At 36.9% G+C, this 21835-nt stretch overlaps 1 protein-coding gene across 6 annotated transcripts in view; it reads right to left on the bottom strand.

Annotated features, from left to right (window-relative positions):
• Positions 1-9799: 9799 nt before the first annotated feature.
• Positions 9800-21835, bottom strand: part of LOC107655583 (acyl-CoA oxidase-like) — a 46154-nt gene continuing 34118 nt past the window's right edge. For all 6 annotated transcript variants that reach the window (XM_016443152.1, XM_016443135.1, XM_016443143.1 and 3 more), the window contains 2 exons: positions 17294-17395; positions 9800-10278 (listed from right to left, as the gene is read on the bottom strand). In XM_016443152.1, coding sequence (XP_016298638.1) covers positions 10102-10278; positions 17294-17395 — 279 coding nt within the window. In that variant the 3' untranslated portion in view covers positions 9800-10101. The remainder of the gene's footprint in view (positions 10279-17293; positions 17396-21835) is intronic.

Genomic DNA, 21835 nt, shown 5'->3' on the forward strand with positions numbered 1-21835 from the left:
CCCAAAATTCTGACTTTTTTCCTTAAAGGGGTCATATGTAAAATTCTAAGTTTACATCCCGAAATTCTGACTTTATCCCTTAGAATTGTGAGTTTACATCCCAAAATTCTGACTTTTTTCCTTAAAATTCTAAGTTTGCATCCCAAAATTCTGATTTTTTCCTTAAAATTCTAAGTTTACATCCCGAAATTCTGACTTTATCCCTTAGAATTGTGAGTTTACATCCCAAAATTCTGACTTTTTTCCTTAAAATTCTAAGTTTGCATCCCAAAATTCTGATTTTTTTCCTTAAAATTCTAAGTTTACATCCCGCAAGTTTGACTGTTTTTCTCTGAATTCTGAGTTTTCATCTTGCAATTCTGTTTGTTTGTTTGTTTCTGCTATGGAATAAAAAATAAAAAAGGTAACTACGACCTCTTATTTCACAATTCTGACTTTTTGTCTCGCAATTCTGACCTGGATATACAAGGAAGCCTAAAAGTATTTCTACACATGGAAAAGTCATGTAAAACACTCAGCAGCTTTCTCACGCCCCTTCATTCATTATAATCTATCTAGCTATCTTTCTTAACCAAAATTAATGGTTTTAAAATCTTTACTCGGTGCAAAACAGCCTAAATGCTCCTTTTTTGCTTTAAAAATGGCCTTCTGGGGTCCTAAACCTGAACATCCTCTCTGATAAGGCTACAGGGTGTGTCTGGAGAACCAGGCAAACGCGACACATCCAGCAACAATGAATCACTGATGAATCAAATGCACTTGTTTACAGTAAATGCATCATGCAGCATTCTTTAAGACTATATCTTTCTGACGACATGTGATTGTTCGGGAAATATATTATTTTAAGCGAAAAAAACAAAAACAAAGCTTCTACAGGCATAGTGATGTATGAGACATAGCTTAACAATCAAATGAAGAACAAATCCTATTTACACTAGCATTCACAGGTTTGGGGACAGTAAGATTTTATTTTTCAAATATTAATCAGCACAACTGTTTTCATTATTCATAATAAATGTTTCTTGAGCAGCAAATCAGCATATCAGAATGATTTCTGAAGGATCATGTGACACTGAAGACTGGAGTTATGATGCTGAAAATTCAGCTTTGATTACAGGAATAAATTACAATTTAAAATATATTCAAGTAGTAAACAGTTATTTTAAATTGTAATAACATTTAAATTTTTTGTAATTAGTATTTTGATCAAATAAGTGCAGCCTTTTCAAAAACATGAAAAAAAAAAAATCGTACCAAACTTTTGAATGGTAGTGTATGAAAAAATGGTGTAAACATACGTACGAATATGGAAATTTATGAAAAAAGTTTAAAGCAATGTTAGACTTTTGTTCACACACCTAACCTAAAGTATGAGCAATAAATAGTAACTGTTGCCTTAACAAGCACACTAATAAATGTATCGTTGAGCTGTTTATAAGCATGTCTGGTCTCTTGCCTACAGGTATATCTTTCAAGAGGTTTGCAGGTCTTGCTCACTTAAATAATGACTAAGGTAATTTTACGCAGCAATAACCAAACAACAATAGCCCGAGTAGATAAGGCTTTATTTGCATACTGAGCTCACAGAGATGACCTCAATCAAAACTCTGTCTGTTTACACTCCTACAGAGAGCGACTATGAGAAACTGTTCAACTTAAAATCCTCAAAGCAACATTCGCCAGTTTCCAAATCTATAACAAGCTAAGAAAAGAGCGTAAGGTCTGACACAACATAATAAACACAAATACTAGCAGACAGAACCGTGTCCAACTGGACGGCTGCCCAAACAGGAAGCATGACACAGTACTGGAGTCCAAGAGGTGAAAGGCAATAATTCCTCAACGGAGGTATTAATTATCTCAGATTTAACAATACAATACAAGAACAGAATCTTTTTAGAGCTAGCAACGTCACCAAAAAGAGAAAACAAGTTTCAATGTTCATATAGATAACCAAAGGTGAACAGACTGTACTAGCATGGCTGTATTTGCATAGGGAATACATAAACATAACTTATAAAATCGTAGGATGAGTCATACAGCCCTAGACATTAATCTAACGAGGTCATATCTTATTACAAACAGCAAATGTATTAATTGCTCATTAATGCATGGTGTGACTATTAAGCGGAATACATTATTCTGATTGGACAAATTTCATATATAGTGGTGCTAATTTCAAGTCTCTCGTGGCATATTTACATAGTATATATCTACTGTATTATTTTTTTCTAATAAAATAAAATAAAATCCCCCAAAAAAGTGGGACTCCAAAGAGGGATCCTAAATCCCTTAATTAACGGTTTCTGATGATTGTATAATCTAGTAATGGATTCTTTGGAGCCTTGATTCTTTATGAAGAACCTTGATTTCTTGACTGCTGCTGAAGTGATGCAACATTAAGAAATACAAGTTATGAAAATAAAGCTCCCTTTACAGTGGCAGAGTAAACATTTCTCTCATTAAGGCCCTGATCTGCAGAGACTTGCGATGCCGCTTTCGTATGCGCGCTCCTCTCTGCAACACCTGATTTAAACTCTGATATGAGAGGGGCGGCTTCCAAACGCAAATTCAAACCAGCTCCCTTGGACAGACAAAGAAAGTAGTTGCTCTAGCGAGTGAAAATATTTCATCATCATCGATCTCCCGCGCTTGATCCTATGGTGTCACCTGAATATTACTCACCCCCTGACAGTACAGGCGGTTGAACTCGTCTCCAATGCGCCGCAGCTCCCGAGCGACCGCCATCTCCGGCCCCATGGCTCCCACAGGTGCCGCCATCTGTGCGTGCTGGTGGCTAGGTTCGGCAAACCATACCTCTGAGAAAGACAAGGGAATTCAATTTTAAGACACTCTATAGACAAGCTCATTCAAACCTCAAATGATAGGGATGAGCAATCTGAGCAAAAAACATTTTGTTTTTCATTGATATTGATATACATACAGTGTCAAAAAATATACTTTTTTTCAAACACTAAAAATAATAACAAAATGCATTAATGTCCAAAGTAAAGGTAAGTCTATCAAATTCTATTCAAATCTGTTTTATTTTTTTATTTGAAAACTTATTTGCAATACAGAACACTAAAAAAATTATTGGTGTGGAAACAATTTTCTCTCAGAAATTTCTATTTCAATTTTCAATTCACAATAGTCTATCAAATTCTATTCAAATCTGTTTTATTTTTTTATTTGAAAACTTATCTGCAATACAGAACACTAAAAAAATAATTGGTGTGGAAACAATTTTCTCTCAGAAATTTCTATTTCAATTTTCAATTCACAATTAATTACAATGAAATGGCAAGCAACACTGAATTTAAACGTAATTCTGAAGTATATATATATATATATATATTTTTTTTTTGTAAAATGCATTGCAATAATTTAAAAAAATCATTACATAAGTATAAGTTTTTTTTTATACTAAAATTGGGTGAATTAAAAATGAAAAATAATAATGAAATGTCCCTTTTATCTTAAGACAATGTCTAAAGTAAAGGTGAGTCTAAAACAGATACATCTGATTTTTTGCAATGCAATAGGAATGATTTGTGACGTCATCTGAAAATGTCAGTTTAAAGTCATTAAATTTTGATTAAAGATTACGAAAAGAAGCTTTTGTGCACAGTTGAATTGTGAAGGCCATGATTAAGAATAAGGGACCGGTCATATTTAGAGGCTTGAGGATAGGACTATTTGAATTCAAATGAGACAAACAAGCATTAAAACAACTACAAATCAAGATATTTCTTATTTTAATTCATCCCTCAACTTTTTTTTTCTTCTTTCAAGAAGCAGAGTTCACACTGTCTTCATACTGTCACACAGAAGGCCAGGATTAAGATAGTAAATAAGCTTAATTTCATGAAAACCATCAAGTCCATGCCATGCAGGACACAATTTTTCGAACAAACCTCTACTCTTGTATATCGCATAGCATCGTATGGTGCACACAGCCACCTCTGCAACCTCTGGTTTGGTTTTTCCACAGCCATTATCATGATTAAATATTTGCCAACTGTGCTAAAGTTACACCTTCTGTCGGTTGTAAGACAGTAGCTGAACCACAGAGGTTATTATGAGGCTAAACACTAATATCACCCAATTTTTTCTGTCTGAACTCAAATTGATCTCGCGCTATGACTCAAGCGAGAAGCAGTTTGACTTTTTTCTCATGCGCAATCATATTAGGACCATTGGATATTCATTTCCTTTCACAACTCCGCTAGACCTGTACGAACTGAACCAGCCAATATCTCAAAGTTTTAGTCAACACTTTAACCTCATTCTATCGTGCCTTTACCACACAAAGCCAACAACAACATTTCAAATGATGACATTTATATCAATATTGGAGTCCTCAGATGACTGTGTGCTCAGTTTTGGGTTTGTTTATCACCGCATCTTCATTTATCTTTGGACAGAATAGCACCTCTGACCCACAAGAGGTGAGCAAAAAGGGCACAGAGTTCATATGTGTAAATTCAAGACCTTGTGCCAACACAATGCAGCAGCTAAAGGTATAAACAAGAGGCCACTGGTAGAGGAACTCTCCTGTCGAGCGAGCAACAGATGAGAGCCCTGATAAGTTATTGTTGTTTCTCTTTGCCATTAAGAGTGGCTACAGGAAGACAATTATCGCCATCTCATATCTCCTGGCTCTCAATAGGGAAAACAGAGATGGTTGAATCTCATGTCTAGCCTTCACAAAAGACAGGCTAGTCTATTTTGACTGCATGCTCTAAGGCCGATTCTCCGACTGCTTTCTTGAGGCCTCAGTGACAGTGAAGGTAAACAAGAAGACAATGGGCAAATCAGCCAACTCCATCTGAGGCATTATGAGAAGATGGGACACACGCTGTGGTCATGTGTCTCAGGTGCACCGGGTTTGCAAGATATTGTGAATGAACCGAGCAGTAGCTTCATGCACGTGCAAGCACATGCTTCAGAATGCATAATGCAGTGAACAGTCTGATGTTAACAGAAAGGAAATGCAGGTTACTTCTTTTAGAGCAGCTATCACAAAGACAAATGAGTCGACTTGGCTTTAGGCAGATCTGTGCTGCTTCTAAATGAGAAGAACATGCTTTCTGGAAGAGATTCTCAAGACAAGTGCACTGCCAAGCATCAAAACATTATGCTTATCGCTGCGCTAATGTGGAAAACTGAGCGCCAAGTTAAACATCCAAAGCACTTAAATGGATGACATTCATAAACAGTGAGATGTGGCTATATTAACATTTTTACGCACCTTTACTTCACCTGTACAATCTGTCACTGTGGAAGTTTTTTTTTTTTTTTTTACTTTACAGACTCAGGGACCCCCCTCCCCAATACAGACCCCTAAAAGGCGATATATAAAATGGCTAGATTTTCTTTGCCAACAATGTCTAATGTCTTTGATTAGTTTTAACAAACTTTATATAATGCTTAACATATAACAAATGTATTACACTTGAACTAATATAGAAATAATTTTAAAGAAAATATATTTTATATATCTGTCCACCGACCCCCAGGGGCCCAAAACCAAATTGCCCTTTGCCCTTGGGAATAAAGTCTTGGGAATAAAGCCATAAAATGATCTATCTATCTATATATATATACAGGTGCATCTCAATAAATTAGCATGTCGTGGAAAAGTTCATTAAATTCATCATGACATGTTGGTCAAAATATAGAAGAGCGCGCGTGCGATTCGATGCTAGGTCACACCAGGGCGGGAAACTTGCAGCCGGTGTAGTGCCGAAATTTGCACCCCGCCAAATTATGCACCCCCTAGTATTGGTAGGTTTAGGAGTAGGTGTGGGGGAGGGGGGGGTGCATAATCTGGCAGGGGTGCAGAATCCGGCACAACACCGGCTTCAAATTTGAAATAATCCAATTCTTAACGGTCTAATCCACTGAAAGAAAACGGTTATGATGCCTCGCTGTTTGTCGCGTCAGTGTCGTGTTTACACACCACAAAATCGGGCCTTTTTTTCCTCCAGGGGGCTCTTACCATCATTTTGGCCGTCTTGCGCTTCGGAAATATTGGGCATTAGCGGGGAACCTGGCACAGAATCGCTGTCGACGGAAAAATAGCCACTAGAGGACCTGGAGAAGGTTCGGCACATCGGTGACCTCGACTGGTGACTATTCGACATGGAAATCCCTCCCCTTAACGGGTCCCCATCGCTCGGCTGAGGGAAGTCAAAGTACCCGGAGCGCACGACAGCTCCGCCACCGGCGCTCTCTCCGCTTCCCCGGCCCGGCGTTTGCTCTCTGCAGAACAAACAAAACACTCATTACTGTCGTTTGCAAGCGTTTCGAAGAGGAGTTGTGTGGGTTGTTTGGCAGGGAGTTTTGAACTTCCAGTCTATTTCGTGGCGATTTTGCACGCGTTTGGAAACTCAGCTGCAGGGAACGCTACAAGTAAGTTAGTAACCCGGTGAAGTGCGTCACAAACGAGCTCCACTTCAACTTCCTATTTCTTCCTTGCCTCAAAACAGTCTACACTGTGGGATAGAACTCGATAACGCGCGAGGCGATCGCGTCGAATACTGCACGCGGCACTTCGAACTCGCGCTGTAGAGGAATCTACAAGCTTTCAACTTTGTTTGTTTCATCGTTCTGGTCTGGAGAGGCTTATTATGTCGTGCTTTTAAAAATGAAAACACATCCCGTAGTTCTCCGTAAGCCAGCTCAGCTTTGTCAATCGTGCCGGTTTGAACAAACAGCGAAGCGATATGCCAAAACACCGACAGATATGTAAATAAAAATCAGCTAAAATGAAAATTGAACAAACTCCGTCATGTTGTTTTAGTATCACATACCGCTGGATTTGTTGCGAGTGCACTTGTCAGTCACTACTAATAAGTAGGCTATGCTACTTTATATAGTCAGTATAGGATCGCGAGTTAGAAACACGCACGCGACTGGATCGCAGTTTCTTTCTTCAGTTTCCTTTATATCTTGCTTCGTTGTCACTTGTCAGCGAGTTGCAAAGTCAGCATTTTACTGACAGTAATGAATACTGTTGCCTACTGTACGAGAGGGGACTTTGACGCAACTCGATCTTTATTTCTTTCTTTCTTTTCACTTGTTAGCGAGCAATAATGGCCAACATGCTACTGTCAGTAATCGGTAATGTGCGAGTGTGGAGTTTTATAGCGATTTATTTTCATCGAGAGAGCGGCGGCGAAACAATAACATGCGCACCCAAACAAAGTTTCCTATTAATAGGAGCGCGTCGACGCCTCCAAGTGTTCAGGCAAGCAGACAATAGCGCAAAGTTATGCGAGTATCAGTCTAACAGACCGACAGATTAGACGATCGTTAAATATAAATAAACAATAATAATAAACACATATCGCTTGGCACGTTCCAAATCGCCATTCTTTCCCGACGGGAACATTTCGAGTCCTATTTCGAAAGTAGCGTAAAGCGCGAATAAATGTAGGCTATCTTTTACACTCGTAGGGTATCGCCTGGCGTAGAACTGTAGAACAACAACAACCGCGGGTTTCATCGTATTTGGACTTGTTTTCGGTGGATAGCGGAAAAAGCAAAAAAGCAAACAGGTGCCTGGCTTTTATCCATTGCAAAACTGTTAAATTATTCACTCTGGTTAAATGTCAACAGGTATGGGCAATTTAGGGGATTTGACTCCTCTACTACATCTCAACTTGTGTTGTCTTTGCGACATTGTTTGGCTGGACGCTGCGTAAAGCGACCAGACAACGCGCGTCTGAAGTTTAACTTTTTTCTCCCTCGACGCCGCGCGCAACTTTGTGTTTTGCGCGTTGTGCTTCGCTAGAATAAAATACCAACACGAAACATAATCCAGGGTGATCTTGACAAATAAACAAATTAATAACCCGATTTTACGAAAGCCTTTCATGGGTTTTAAATCACGGCGATCAAATGTTAAAACGCGTATATTGATAACGTATAATCCTTTTTGATTTACAATATTGTGCAAAAAAGGGAAAAGTGCAAAGTTGTCCTAAAGAAAGCCGGTATACGGTAAGATACGCGCGTATGAACTCACCTGGACGTGTCAGACATATCCGCTGCGGCATAAACGCGTTAGCGCATCATTTTCGAAATATCCAGAGATATTAGTTGCAAAAAAAATAAAATAAAAAGCACAATTCCAATAGCAGGCAATCGATTGTTCTAAACCTCCCCTTAGACCAGCTGTCATGTAATATCCTGTTTGAAAAATGTCCACAGGATTGTTTTGAATGGTCTCTCTTTTGTCTCGGTGTCTTCTTAAAGTGCACTTCCTCACCGAGGCTCACTCTCTTGTGTCTGCTGCGCAGAGTGAGCGAGTTGTTCTGCTGTCTATTTACTGAAGCAAACCCTCCCAGTAAAGCTGAGAAGCCACGCCCCACATGGGATGGGCTTGTAATGGTCAAACCCACATCCTCTCAAACCACACCATCAGGCTCCAAATGTACACAAACACTTTAGATTAAACTAGAACAAAAGCACTATAGCTCTTCTTTTGCACGGGCTAGTCTCTTGTGTGGTATATTTCATGTACAGTCTGGTTGAATAATGTTTTTTCACAAGTCACAAGTGAATCATGGGCATTTTGAAACAATGTAATGTTTCTGCATGCAATACAAGCTAGGTTTACACTTGCAATACAAGTATTTGGTATGCATTATATTTTGTTATTAATTAAATTATCCACTGTTTGTGGCACAATATGACAACATGCACCTTTTACACACAAAGACAATTAAAAAAATAGCTCTAAATATATCCAGTCTTCCATTAGTTTACATTGACAACTGCAGAAAATCTGGAAATATAAGGGAATGCAATTTTATTTTATTTTTTTTTTGCAGAACATTAAGGAACTTCCATGTTGCTGTTCTTGGCAGACTTTAATAACAAGTGAACAAACTGATGTTTTTTTGTGAAAAGAAAACTTGAATAAGACAATTGGTAGTTTGGTCCAAACTTAGTGTACAGCAATGACATAAAAGGACATCCATCCAAGACCCAGACTGAGCAGATTTGAACTACATTAGAACCTGTGATCGAATTGTTTACCTTTTAAATAAAGGTCAAATTATGGCAGTTGATAGTAGCATTAAAAACTATAGCTGCAGTAATATATTATTGTCCGTCCAACATTGTAGTGCAGTTACTGTTACTCAATGTATGTACAATTGCATAAATATTCATTAACTGTGTGTCATGTGATGACTAATTACATTTGGGCTTTTGCACTTCGTTAACTTCTTTTTGGGCTTTTTGCACTGCCTTTTGGCACTTCTTTATGCTGTTATAGCTCAGATCCAGGCTATCAGGGCTCCTCTGTAAATGTGAGATGCTTGGCTGGTGTTTATTTGAAATCAATTCAGATAAAATCACTGAAGAATTTAAAACAAAATATTGTATGATAGACATAATGTGCAACTCGTATAACTGAAATTCCCTTCTACATACACTCTTAAAAATAAAGGTTCTTTATTGATGGTTCTCTGAAGAACTCTTAACATCCATGGAACTTTCCCATTGGACAGCAGACTGTTTATAGTGCAATAAGATTCTTTAGATGCTCTTCACACTAAGGAAAAATGGTTCTTTTAAGAGATGTTCAATGAAAGCTTCTTTATTGGCATCTTTGGTTCCAAGAAGAATCTTTAACATTCAAGGAAGGTTTTTTCTATTGGACAAAAATTCTTTGAATGTTAAATAAGGTTCTTTAGATGTTCTTCACACTAACAAATGGTTCTTTAAAGAATCATTCACCGAAAGGTTCTTTGTGGAACCCCAAATTGGTTCTTCTATGGCATTGTTGTGAACCCACCCCTTTGGAACCTTTATTTTTAAGAGTGAACAAGAAAATGTAGTGTTGTGCCTAGAGTATATGCCATTTTCTCAAGGCCTTGGCAAGTTCTACCATTCTTCTTGGCACAAAGCATGATGCTTAATCATAAAACGTCAGCTATGCATTCGTAAGTGCATTGACCACCTCCAATTAGTCCTTAATCTCTCCCAACCAATGTGAAAGAAAATGGAAACCATTGAGACCAGCAACCTGAAATCACTTAATTGTTCTTCCACATCCTCATAAAGCCATGCTTATTCTCTCATTCAGAGCTTAGACAGAGGTTGGGTGCTGCTGGGATACTGTGGCTGTGGGTAGAAGGCCCATTTGGCCCTGGGATTGGCGACTCCAGCGATAGGGGCCTGGATGCAGCAGGATGGGATGTTGAAGTAATCGACCACCTTCAGAGCATCATCCTTCACCGATCTGCACAGCTCCAAAAGCTTCAAAACCAGCAGACCACAATCACATGAGCGTTAATGCAGAGATTACACAACTACAGTATATCATACAACTGGATGTTTTGAAGAAAATGTGAGTAGAGCTTGACCAATGTGAAACCGCCGACAGTCACTCTCCATAATAAGTTGCACAATTAATTAATTTATTTTTTTGTCTGTAACACAAACACTGAGGGACACGTTGCATGTCAAAACTTTTATACTTAAGTATGATCAATAGCAAACACCGCTAATTGTACTTGACACTAGTGGAAACAAATTGGGATAATTCTGAACTCGCCAGAAGAAAAATTCCCAACAACACTGAAAAAAAAAAAAAAATAGTGCAGAATCAATTTTAACTCAAGAATATTCTGGTAAATTTCACAATTACAAAGACATGAGATTTTGAAGTGGAAAAACTGAATTAGGATTTTCTTGTAAAACATACTCCAATAATCTTTTATTTACAACTTTATCAAATAATTTCTACAAGGTATTAGACATCAATTTATCACAGTAAATATATAACCATAAGCATTACCCTTCTATAACAGCACCCTCTGGTGGATATTAAAAGCAACATTGAAAAACGTTCAACTTTCATTTCCTAAAGTTCCATTTCCCAATTTGCCTTAAACACACAGCTCCATCAGAAGAACTGTGTGTGGTGTGAGCAGAGACATTGATGTGTGAGAACACAGTCAGAGGTCAATACATTAATACTCACCATAACCAGTGTTTTAAGCAGAACCACAGCATGCTGGATCAGATGACACTGACAGTATAAAAGTTTTGCATTACTGTATTTACTGTAACGCCGAGTTTTATAATTATTCGTATACTTTCGTATCTCTTGTGGTCCCAATATGGTCAGTTGACGTGTCCAGCATTGTGACATCCTAAACTTCATCTAAAACACGTGTTGTTGTTTTTTTTGTAGTCATTATATAATAGACTGATTAGACCAAAAATTAGGGAAAAATACAGATTCATACTATTGTCGGAAGGATGTTTTAAAATGCTTTTGAAAGAAGTCTTATACCCTCGAAGGCTGCATTTACTTGATATATCTGATTTAAAAAAAATACAATAAAACCAGTAATATTGTGAAATATTATTAGAATTTAAAATAATTGTTTTCTATTGTAATATATTTTAAAATGTAGTTTATTCCTGTGATCAAAGCTGAATTTTCAGCATCATTACTCCAGTCTTCAGTGTCACATGATCCTTCAGAAATCATTCTAATATGCTGATTTGCTGCTCAGGAAACATTTTTATTATTATCAATGTTGAAAACAGTCGTGCTGTTTACTATTTTTCGTGGAAACTGATATATTTTTTTTTTTCAGAATTCTTTGATAAATAAAAAGTTCAAAAGAACAGCTTTTATTTGAAATAGAATCTTTTGTAATATTATACATCTTCACTGTCACGTTTGATCGATTCAATGCATCCTTGCTGAATAAAAGTATTAATTTCTTTCTTTGAAAATAAATAAATTAATATCTTATTGACTCTAAACCTTTGAAAAGTATTATCATACAGGCCCGGACTATTTAATGAAAGATCAAAAATGGTGAAAAAAATTGAAAATGACAACTAAAACACCTAAAAATCGAAACTTTCCCCAGTTCGAAGTTCCCATGAAAGGGAACATAAAAATTCTGAAATATTATTACAATTTCAAATAACTTGTTTCTATTGTAATATATTTGAAAATGTAATTTATTTCTGTGATCAAAGCTGAATTTTCAGCATCATTGCTCCAGTCTTCAATGTCACATGATCCTTCAGAAATCATTCTGATATGCTGATTTGCTGCTCAAGAAACGTTTATGATTATTATCAATGTTGAAAACAGTTGTGCTGCATCATATTTCTGAGGGAACGGTGATACATTTTGCTTTTCAGGATTCTTTGATAAATATAAAGTTGAAAACAGCATTTATTTGAAATAGAAATCTTTTGTAACATTATAAATATTTTTACTGTCACTTTTGATCAATTAAATGCGTCCTTGCTGAACAGAAGTATTAATTTCCTAAAAAAAAAAAAAGAAGGGAATTTTAGGAAAAGCATCCTAAAAAATCTAAATCGATACTTAAATAAAACACAATTGAGAGCTCCACAAGTCTTTATGAAAGAGCAGTAATATGATCTTTTTTTGCATGTCCACTAAAAATCCCCTCTAAACAGTTATCCATTACCCATAAATCAACACATAATGCTCACAATTAAAACTAAAAAACAGTCTCCAACACTGCCTCTCTGTGTTGGGGTGAATGTGTGTGTTCAGTGAAGCATGTGAGTCTGGCTCTAATGTTGACACATGTAATGATAGGAGTGTGTGTACAATATGACTCATTCTAAAGAGCTGGAGCCACACACAGAGAAATCACACGTACATGTGAGGATCTCATCCACAGATACTGTTCTCAGTGCTCAGAACCCCCACACACAGTCTTACTCACTCAATAACATGCTCACGGACATTTCTTCTGCCTCACTCACTACCACACACACACACACACACACACACACTGACTCACTAGCATTATTTGCTGGATGTTAATGAAACTTTAAATGATCAGGAATAGCAGAGCTGGACTGTGGATTGGACTTCAGTAACAAAAAAAAATGACTTAATTGCTTACTGATCATAAGCATTTTGTACTCAAATTAGAGAGTAGTCAACATCTTTAGGTCTACAAGAAGAAATATTTTCTCTGAATATTGTGACCGATAAAAGGGAGTCTCTTGCACTCTCTGTTGAGTGGCATTTGCATACACAACGTTCACAAGTTTGAGGTCGGTAAGTTTTTTTAATGCTTCTGAAAGAAGTGTCTTCTGCTCACCAAGGCTGCATTTATTTGATCAAAAAGACAGTAAACACAGTAACATTGTGAAATATTATTACAGTCTAAAATTATTATTACAGTTTCTATTTGAATATATTGTAAAATATAATTTACTTTTATGATGCAAAGCTGAATTTTCAGCATCATTACTCCAGTCTTCAGTGTCACGTGATCTTTCAGAAATCATTCTAATATGCTGATTTACTGCTGAAGAAACATATCTTCTTATTAACAATGTTAAAAAACAGTTGTGCTGCTTCATATTTTTGTGAAAAACATGATACATATTTGATGCTAGTATTTTTTTTCTGAATTTTTGAAAGTTCAAAAGAACCACATTTATTTAAAATAGATTTTTTTTAACAATGTACATTTCTTTGCCTTGCTCAATTTAATGCATCCTAGCAGAATAAAAGTATTAATTTCTTACAAAAAAAAAAAAAATATCTGATTGACCTTAAATTTGCGAACAGTAGTGTAAAGAGAAAAAAGTGTGAGTGTAGTGTGTGTTTTTCGCTTGCTGATTTATAATGAAAAAAAAATACGATTCGATTTTAACTAAATTAAAGAGTGAAAAATCTTTTGATTACGGATGTAACGATTCACTCAACTCACGATTCGATTCGATTCACGATTTTGATATCACGATTTATTTTTAACAAAATGAGATTTAAGACAAATTATAAATTACATGTGTCCTTTTATTATTGCGTGGACAAAATATTGTACGTTTCTTTGTGAAATTGAAATATAACACCATAATAATATACTAATATAGCACTTTTTTTTTTTTTTGATTGCTTCTATTGTCCTCACTTGTTAGTCGCTTTGGATAAAAGCGTTTGCTAAATAACAAAATTTAAATATAATGTAAATGTAAATAACAAAACTAAATTGAAATTTTAAAACAAGCCCCAAATCAAATACATAAGTAACACAAATAAAATAAATCTCTTCATATAAACAAAATAAGGCTTTGTCTGTGCTCTTTCCATTTAAAATTAGAGGCAACCACTGCATTTTAATCATGATCCAAACAAAGATGCTGCATACATGCAACATGAGCAGTTTTTAATCTAAATTAGATTGTATAATTTCGAAATTTGAAGCAAAAACAGAATGGTTTGACTTCAGTTGTGTGGTACTATGCAGAAAAAAATATCTGCATGAAACGGAAACAGCAGACGAGCTGAATGAGACGCAGATTCACTCTCTGCCAGCAGGTGGCGCTTAAAGCATTTCCTTGGTTTCCGCTGTAAACAAAGCAGCGCTGCACTTATGAACATTAATAGGCATTATACAGAGGCAAGAGGAAAAAAAAAAATAAAAGACCGCAAGTTCCCCTCAGACATACATTCATATAAACTCCTACCCCTAATTGAATCGCGATTTGTTTAGCATCTCAACCGATTTGAATCGTCACATATTTAAATCGATTTTCAACCGGCTCGCGGTTAATCGTTACATCCCTACTTTTGATTCAAGTACAACCTCATCTACAGTACTTTCTCTTAGAGAAGTATAGCTCAATGAAATCCATTCAAACAATACATTCTTAATAAACTTGCAGCAGACTGAAAACTATTAATGAAAGTGATTTGGGATGAGACGTCTGTTCACTCAGTACTGTTTCTGCAACAGAGATATTCTGGTTTATCTTCAACAGCCACTGACTCTCAGATCAATAACAAAATGTAATGCCAATCAAAGCTCGCAGAGCCTGACGTTATTTGCATGGCTTATTCCACGGCATGGAAAACTAGACGATAGGCAAAGATGCTCACTCTTATCTGTCCAAAACATGTTTTCATCTCGTCCGTGGATAGATCCTTTCTTCAGCAACTCCCACTCAACCGAAAATAAGACAAATATAGTGAGTCCTAATGGAAACATAAAAGTTCCAAAGGAAAATGGGTTGCACTTTTACAACTCAGCAGACCTAATAGAGTTCTCAAAGTCTATGAAAGTAGACACAAATAAGTCAATAGTTAACAAACAGTAAGAGCATAAAGCTAAAAATTAATATGGATGCCCAGTTAACAGGGAATGTTCCCAGGACTTTGGCTAACGTTCTGACAATGTTCTCTCAAAGTTGTGAACAAATGCTTATAACGTTAATAGAATATTTGTTCAAAGTTATCTGCTTTAATAACGTTCTCAAAACATCAGCACAAAAATGTTATCTATACATCGTTCATGGAACGTTTTCTTTCTGAATCTATTGTTGGATGTTCATGTAATGTTTTTTAAACGTTACAAATTGTCAAATATAACACTTCTAATAAAAATGTTTGCATGCTCATTTAACATTCATATGACTAAGAAAAAAATAGTTTCAAAAACCGTTTAAGAGAACATTCAGAAATAACGTTTTCATGACTTAATGAAATATTAGCAAAACGTTCTCAGAACATATTTTTATTAGCTGGGAAATGATCCGGTTCTTAAAGGGGACATCAGATGCCCATTTTCCACAAGTTGCTATGATTCTTTAGAGTCTTCATGAAATGTCTGCAACATACTTTGGTTAAAATTCTTCAATGGTCGTGAATAACAACACCCTTTTTATCCTCGTCAAGGACAGCTCTGTTCACAGCGACCCGTTTTGGTGCATGTCTCTTTAAATGATAATGAGCTACTGCTCACCCCGCCCCTCAATTCTGTTTTTTGTGTATTCGGTGGCGAGTTACCATTAAAAACAAAACGAGTCCACTGCGTCTTCAGTGGCTTTGATGTCGGGCGAAAATGAAAACTCTTATGTTCACTTTTACATCCAACTACAAAACACCTGCATTGCTTACAAGACATTGTTGTCACTACAGCTGCTCGAGCGCGGAGATAATGACAGAGACCGTACAACTAGCTGAGGGCGGAAATATGCTGGGACAGTCCGTCAGCGGTCGTGGGCGGGGCCTGAAGAGTATGACATCATACTGCTCAGAAAATCAAAACGGCTCGATAATTGAGGTTTTTGGGGGTTAAAAAAAATGAGTGAATGGATTTTTATTATTATAGGGTGGTTGTGTCCACGCACTGCTAAGACACATTATATGCAAACACCATGTAAAAGTGAATGTTGCATCCGATGTCCCCTTTAATAATGTTTTCAAAACTTTTGCACAAAAATGTTATTTATGCATAATACATTACACAATAATTTAGTTGGATGTTTGTCTAACATTTACAAAATACTACTACTTATTCAGAAAGTTTAAGGAACATTCAAAAGTAACATTTTCATAATGTTTGCAATGGAACGTTCCCTTAACATCTGTATAACCAAGAAAAAACATTTTTTAAAAACTGGACATTTTGAATGTTCAGATAACATTCAGAAATAACATTTTCATAACTTATAACAACACAGCTCAGATCATTTAGCCTGAGAACTGTTCATATTGAAACTTTTGATTGCGCACTTTGAGCACAATGTGAGACATTAAAATCTTTTGACACATTTGACATCACTGGGGCCAAATGTGCAAAGTCTCGATTTGCTCTCCATTTAATCTCAGTGCCGTCCAGGAGGAACAGGCGAGATACCAGAGATCTGGTTTGTGATTCTTATGCGCGTCCTTAAGTGAACAGCAGCTAATTATAAACAAGCGATCGGGTTATTTTCGTCACGTTATGCAGCCTGTCACATGATAAATTATCTTCAATAAGCCATTGAAAACAAAATATATCTGAACATGCAATTTGTTTTGTCAAAACAAAGAACAGAGCCTCTGCTTTAAAAAAAGGCAAACAAACAAAAAAAAAACATTTTATACTAGCTTCTTTTCTAGCTTCAATGTGGGTAGGTTTCATGAAAAAAGCAACATTTTGAACAAAAAGCTGAGAAAACGGTGTTTTTGTAAAAGACTATGTCTGGATCAGATTCAGAACGATGATCAAAACATAGATGGAATAGATCGCTTCCATCAACACATCTAAAGCTTGCACGATCCTATACCACTTCCTGGATCATCATTTTATTCGGTAACGTTAGGCATTTTTTATTTATATGCTGTTTAATGTTTCCATTATTTTGCATATCCATCTGCTTACATACGCAATTGTTTTTTTCTACTTCTTGGCATGTTTCGATTCAGTGTGCTTGACAATGCTTCAGTTTCTTGGTAATGAGAACGGGTTGTCAAATGAGTCAATACCTGGCTGCGGATCTGTCGGCTGGTGTTGGGGGTCAGGTAGTTGTGCTCCAGGTACCACGCTCTCTCCTGATACACCAGACTAGTGCCGTGAAGAAGGCAGAACTGTAGGAGAAACAGGAAAATATGCAATAGCTTAACAGAAAAGACACATTAGCAACACAGTTTAACACAAAGGCTTGATTTGCACATGTTGCTTCTGATGCATATTTAATATTAACAGGTTGCAGTAGTTGCACTGCAATGCACATTAAATAGTCACAAATTATAAAATGCATTACGTGTAAGTCTGATTCATTTCTCTGAACCGGTTCTTTTGGATGGTTCATTTAAAGGGGTCATATGATGTTGCTAAAAAGAACATTATTTAGTGTATTTAGTGTAATGAAATGTGTTTATGTGGTTTAAGGTTCAAAAAACACATTATTTTCCACATACTGTACATTATTGTTTCTCCTCTATGCTAACACTCCAAAGAGAAAAATTGAAATCGCATCATATGACCCCTTTAAATGAATCGGTTCAAAAAAATAATTGCAGCCGTTCTATGACAACTCCATGTCATGATATGTCACGCTAAAACATTAAAATAGAGTAAATTTTGTGAACACATAGCTGATTATTACCTTTCATTCACTTAAGTTAATGAGCTTTGTTGTCACTCTGTGATCCTGCATTTCGAATAGCATACGATTGACACATATTGATTAACCTATGTCCTGAACAAGTTTCCTACATTAAAGTTTTGCACCTAAAACACAATACAGACATTGATACACAAACACTGTTTTGTTCTAGGTGTCTAAAATGTCTTAAATGGTGAAACATTGTGTTGTCCACAATGGATGGTTTTGAGCGCCACTCTGGACTACATGAAGACATAATAGACACTGATCTCATTATAATACTAAGGACACTGAAAACAAGGTAACATGTAATGACATATGCGTAATATCATGTAGTCACAGGGAGAACATATTCATCCAATCTTTTAAAAAAAAGAATTAAAAAAGAATCAGAAACAACACTGAGGAATCGATTCTTGGAAGCAGAGTCAATTCCAAAACTTTTGGAATCAAACAGCCCTAGCAGAAACTGCAAATGCAATGCAAACCTATTTATCAACTTGATCTTCTGAAATATAGGCTTATATGAAGCAAATTAAGGGAGTGAATGCTGTCAAAATGCTGCGAATCAAGCGCTGTCTGAAAAGTCTGTCAGGCCTGATGTGCAAGTTTCACATGCAGAAACAAACAGCACTTTCAATTCAGCAAATCTGACTGGATCCAGACGATTCCAGCGGTTTACAGCTACGGTTTGAGGTTTGGGTTCAACTGGAAATAAATGCGAATCAAGTTGTTTAAGTTTGCAATCCCCCCTCACAATCGTTTTATAATTTACGGCCATTGTCAAAGAAAATATTCAATGCAGTAACCCAGAAATGCAGATTTGTAGTCTGGCTGAGTCGACACTATTTGCCAAAAGTCAGAGCCAGTCTGAAGATTTTGACTGATTTAACAGAAAATGTTTCTGTGTTCATTTGTTGTGTTCAGAATGACTCTGGTAGTGTATGATGCCTAGTGTTTTTAAAGATTTTAAAAGCTGTGTAGTGTATTCCAGCCTTAAGTGTGTCAAACAAAACTCCTACACACATTTCAAAGATTCAGCGACATGAACTTGACAGACTTTGGCAGATCAAACATTCATTATTACTCACTGGGATCTCATGAAAGCCATTTTGTTTCCCGGTGGACTGATAAAAATGTGCACCCTGACTCCTGGAAACTGTTTAAAACCAATCAATCACAATTTCTGCCACTATTTTCGTGTGCAATACGCACCAGATAGTCTGTGAATGGCGTGTCGCCATCTAAGGCTGAGAGCATTCAGTATCAGCACAATGCAAGGCCGAAAAATGTAAGTGGAAAATACTTGCTGACCACCGTGTATGTTAAGTTATTTTTTTCCATATCTGAAGGACCCTACACAAGCTGTAGGCCTCTTCACATGCACCAACTTGAGTGAGTACAGGATGTTATACAGAAGATGAAGGGGATGGAAAAACAGTAGCGGTACGATCTAATATCTCTTCTCCTCAGAGGTGAGGTAGCAACCAAACCACCTAGATACATCAAAGAGCTGGACAGGAAAAAACAGAGCATGCAAAGCAATCAGTTGTAAAGCATGGACAATAAGAGGAATGATATAACCTTTGACCTGTAGCAAACCGTGCGCCATAAAGCAAAATAAACATATAGAGGCACATGATCTCTCTGGCTGTCATTCTTTGTGTTCTGCACCCTTCCTCATATGGAAAGCAGAGAATCAATGGCTTATTGAGCCATTGAGCTTCTTATCAGGCCACGCCGAACGAGGGTTCGCCTGAAATGGAAGTCACCTTGTTGGCGTGTCAGCTATGGGAACTGAAACCATGCATATTACGCACAATCATCAGAACAACTGAATAGTAATTATTAAAAGCTTAAAGACCCCAAGAAATGTCTATCGACGAGAGTAGTTTCCTTTCCTGTTTTGAAATAAGAAGTTTGGAACAATAAACTGCCAGTATGCTTTAGTTACGTCACCGCCATGAACTATGATTTGCTACTTACTAGTTAGAAACAGCTGATATCAGAAGGAATATTTTCTTCCTAGAATGAAATGCTTTGCTTTTCACAGTTAAAGCCAGGTCAAGTTAGTAATTTTTAACCTTTAAAACAGTTAAGCTACACTCAGAAAACAATACTTTCACCAAATCTGTATGTGTGTATATATATATATATATATATATATATATATTTATAACACACACACACACACACACATTTATTACAATTTTTTGTTTAATTAATTTGTGTGTATTTGTGTATACACACACACACACGCGCACACACACACACACACACAAATTAATCAAATATATATAACCATTTGTATGTATGTATATAACCAACCAATGAATCACAACATTGCAAACTTTGATTTTAAGCTAAAATTAAAATTAAGCTTTAATAACTACATTTCCATACAGCATTGTGAATGACAAGCGATGGAGGAATATAAAACTGTTCATTTTTAAATTAAAATTTCATATTTGTGGTTTATTGCTAAATAAGCATAAAATAAATAAATAGTGTGTATTGCACAGCATTCAATAAGTACTAAGTTAGTATTCCATTCCAAACATAAACGTTCAAAAATACTTCTGGTATCTGCACTTTTTGCACTGGACAGATGCTAGAAACAATCAATTTGAAATGTCAAACTGACGTAAGATCACAGGTCCCATGACTGTGCGAATCGTAAGCATGCTCCTACCAGCAACAGAAGTTTGAAGAAACAGGTGGAAGTGAGGTTTTCCTGTTCCTCACTGGCGCGCTTTGTCTCTCGATCACAGGACTAGTGTGACAGCACACCTCATGACCTGCCAGGAACCAGGTCATTATCTGAGATTTATTCACGCTAGCTGCTCTCCAGAGGGCCTGACAGCTGCTGTCAGCAGGTCTGAGATCAGTGCAGTTCTGCTCCGGTGCTCAGCGGCTAATCTGATACTCATATGACTGCAGCGCACATCTTGATACTGCTGCGTCATATCACTGCCAATGACAGTTAATGTATAAATCCACTCGTAAGCCACAATGAATGACTGTTGAAATCATTTTATCATAAAGCTGTCCCACGAAGAGCAGAAACTAATTTCTTCAACATTTCTGTCACCATTTACTCAACCTCATGTCATTGCAAACTTGTATGACTTTCTTTCTTTTCTGTAGCACATACAGAGATCTTAGGCTGAATGTTCACTCTGCTCTTTTTATACAAAGTAAGTAAGAGATTTAGACTCCTAAAAGGACAAAAAAGCACCATAAAAGTAGTTCATGCAATATATGGATATTTTCATTTTCGGCTAATCAGAGTAAACGCATGACGTATTTGAACACATTTCACTTCCATAATGTGAAATATTTTCTGGTCATATGATGCGATTTCAATTTTTCCTTTCTCTTTGGAGTGTTACAAGCTCTTGGTGCATAAGGAAGATCTGTAAAGTTGCAAAGACTAAAGTCTCAAATCCAAAGAGATATTCTTTATAAAAGTTAAGAGTCAGCCACGCCTACCTAAAACGGCTCGTTCTAACATGCCCCCACATATCTACGTCACGATGTGGGAAGATTTGCATAACGCCACCCAAATGTTCACGCAAACAAAGCAGCCGTAACTTTTATTCTCGCTGTAGTATTGTTGTTGCTGCCGCCATGTCGTAAAGATGCTGTGTGCTTCGTTGTGAAAGCGAAACTACTTTGTTTGGTCTTCCAAAAGAGGACGATATCTGCTTCGTCATGCCTGGAGCTGATCCGTGCTGGTTGCTGAGGAAATACTACAACTTTGCGCTGTGGATCGCCTTTCACCGTGGACGAAGCGGAGTCCAGCCCGGAGTTGTCACATGTCCTTCCGGACGCTCCTTCGTCGAAATCGCCCGCCGCACCGTTCTCAAGCCCGTCGCTTCAGCTCACTCTAGCCCGGCCTCAGCTCACGCTAGCTCGG

Source organism: Sinocyclocheilus anshuiensis, unplaced genomic scaffold, assembly GCF_001515605.1.
Source record: "Sinocyclocheilus anshuiensis isolate Anshui unplaced genomic scaffold, SAMN03320099.WGS_v1.1 scaffold1463, whole genome shotgun sequence".
Lineage (NCBI taxonomy): Eukaryota > Metazoa > Chordata > Actinopteri > Cypriniformes > Cyprinidae > Sinocyclocheilus > Sinocyclocheilus anshuiensis.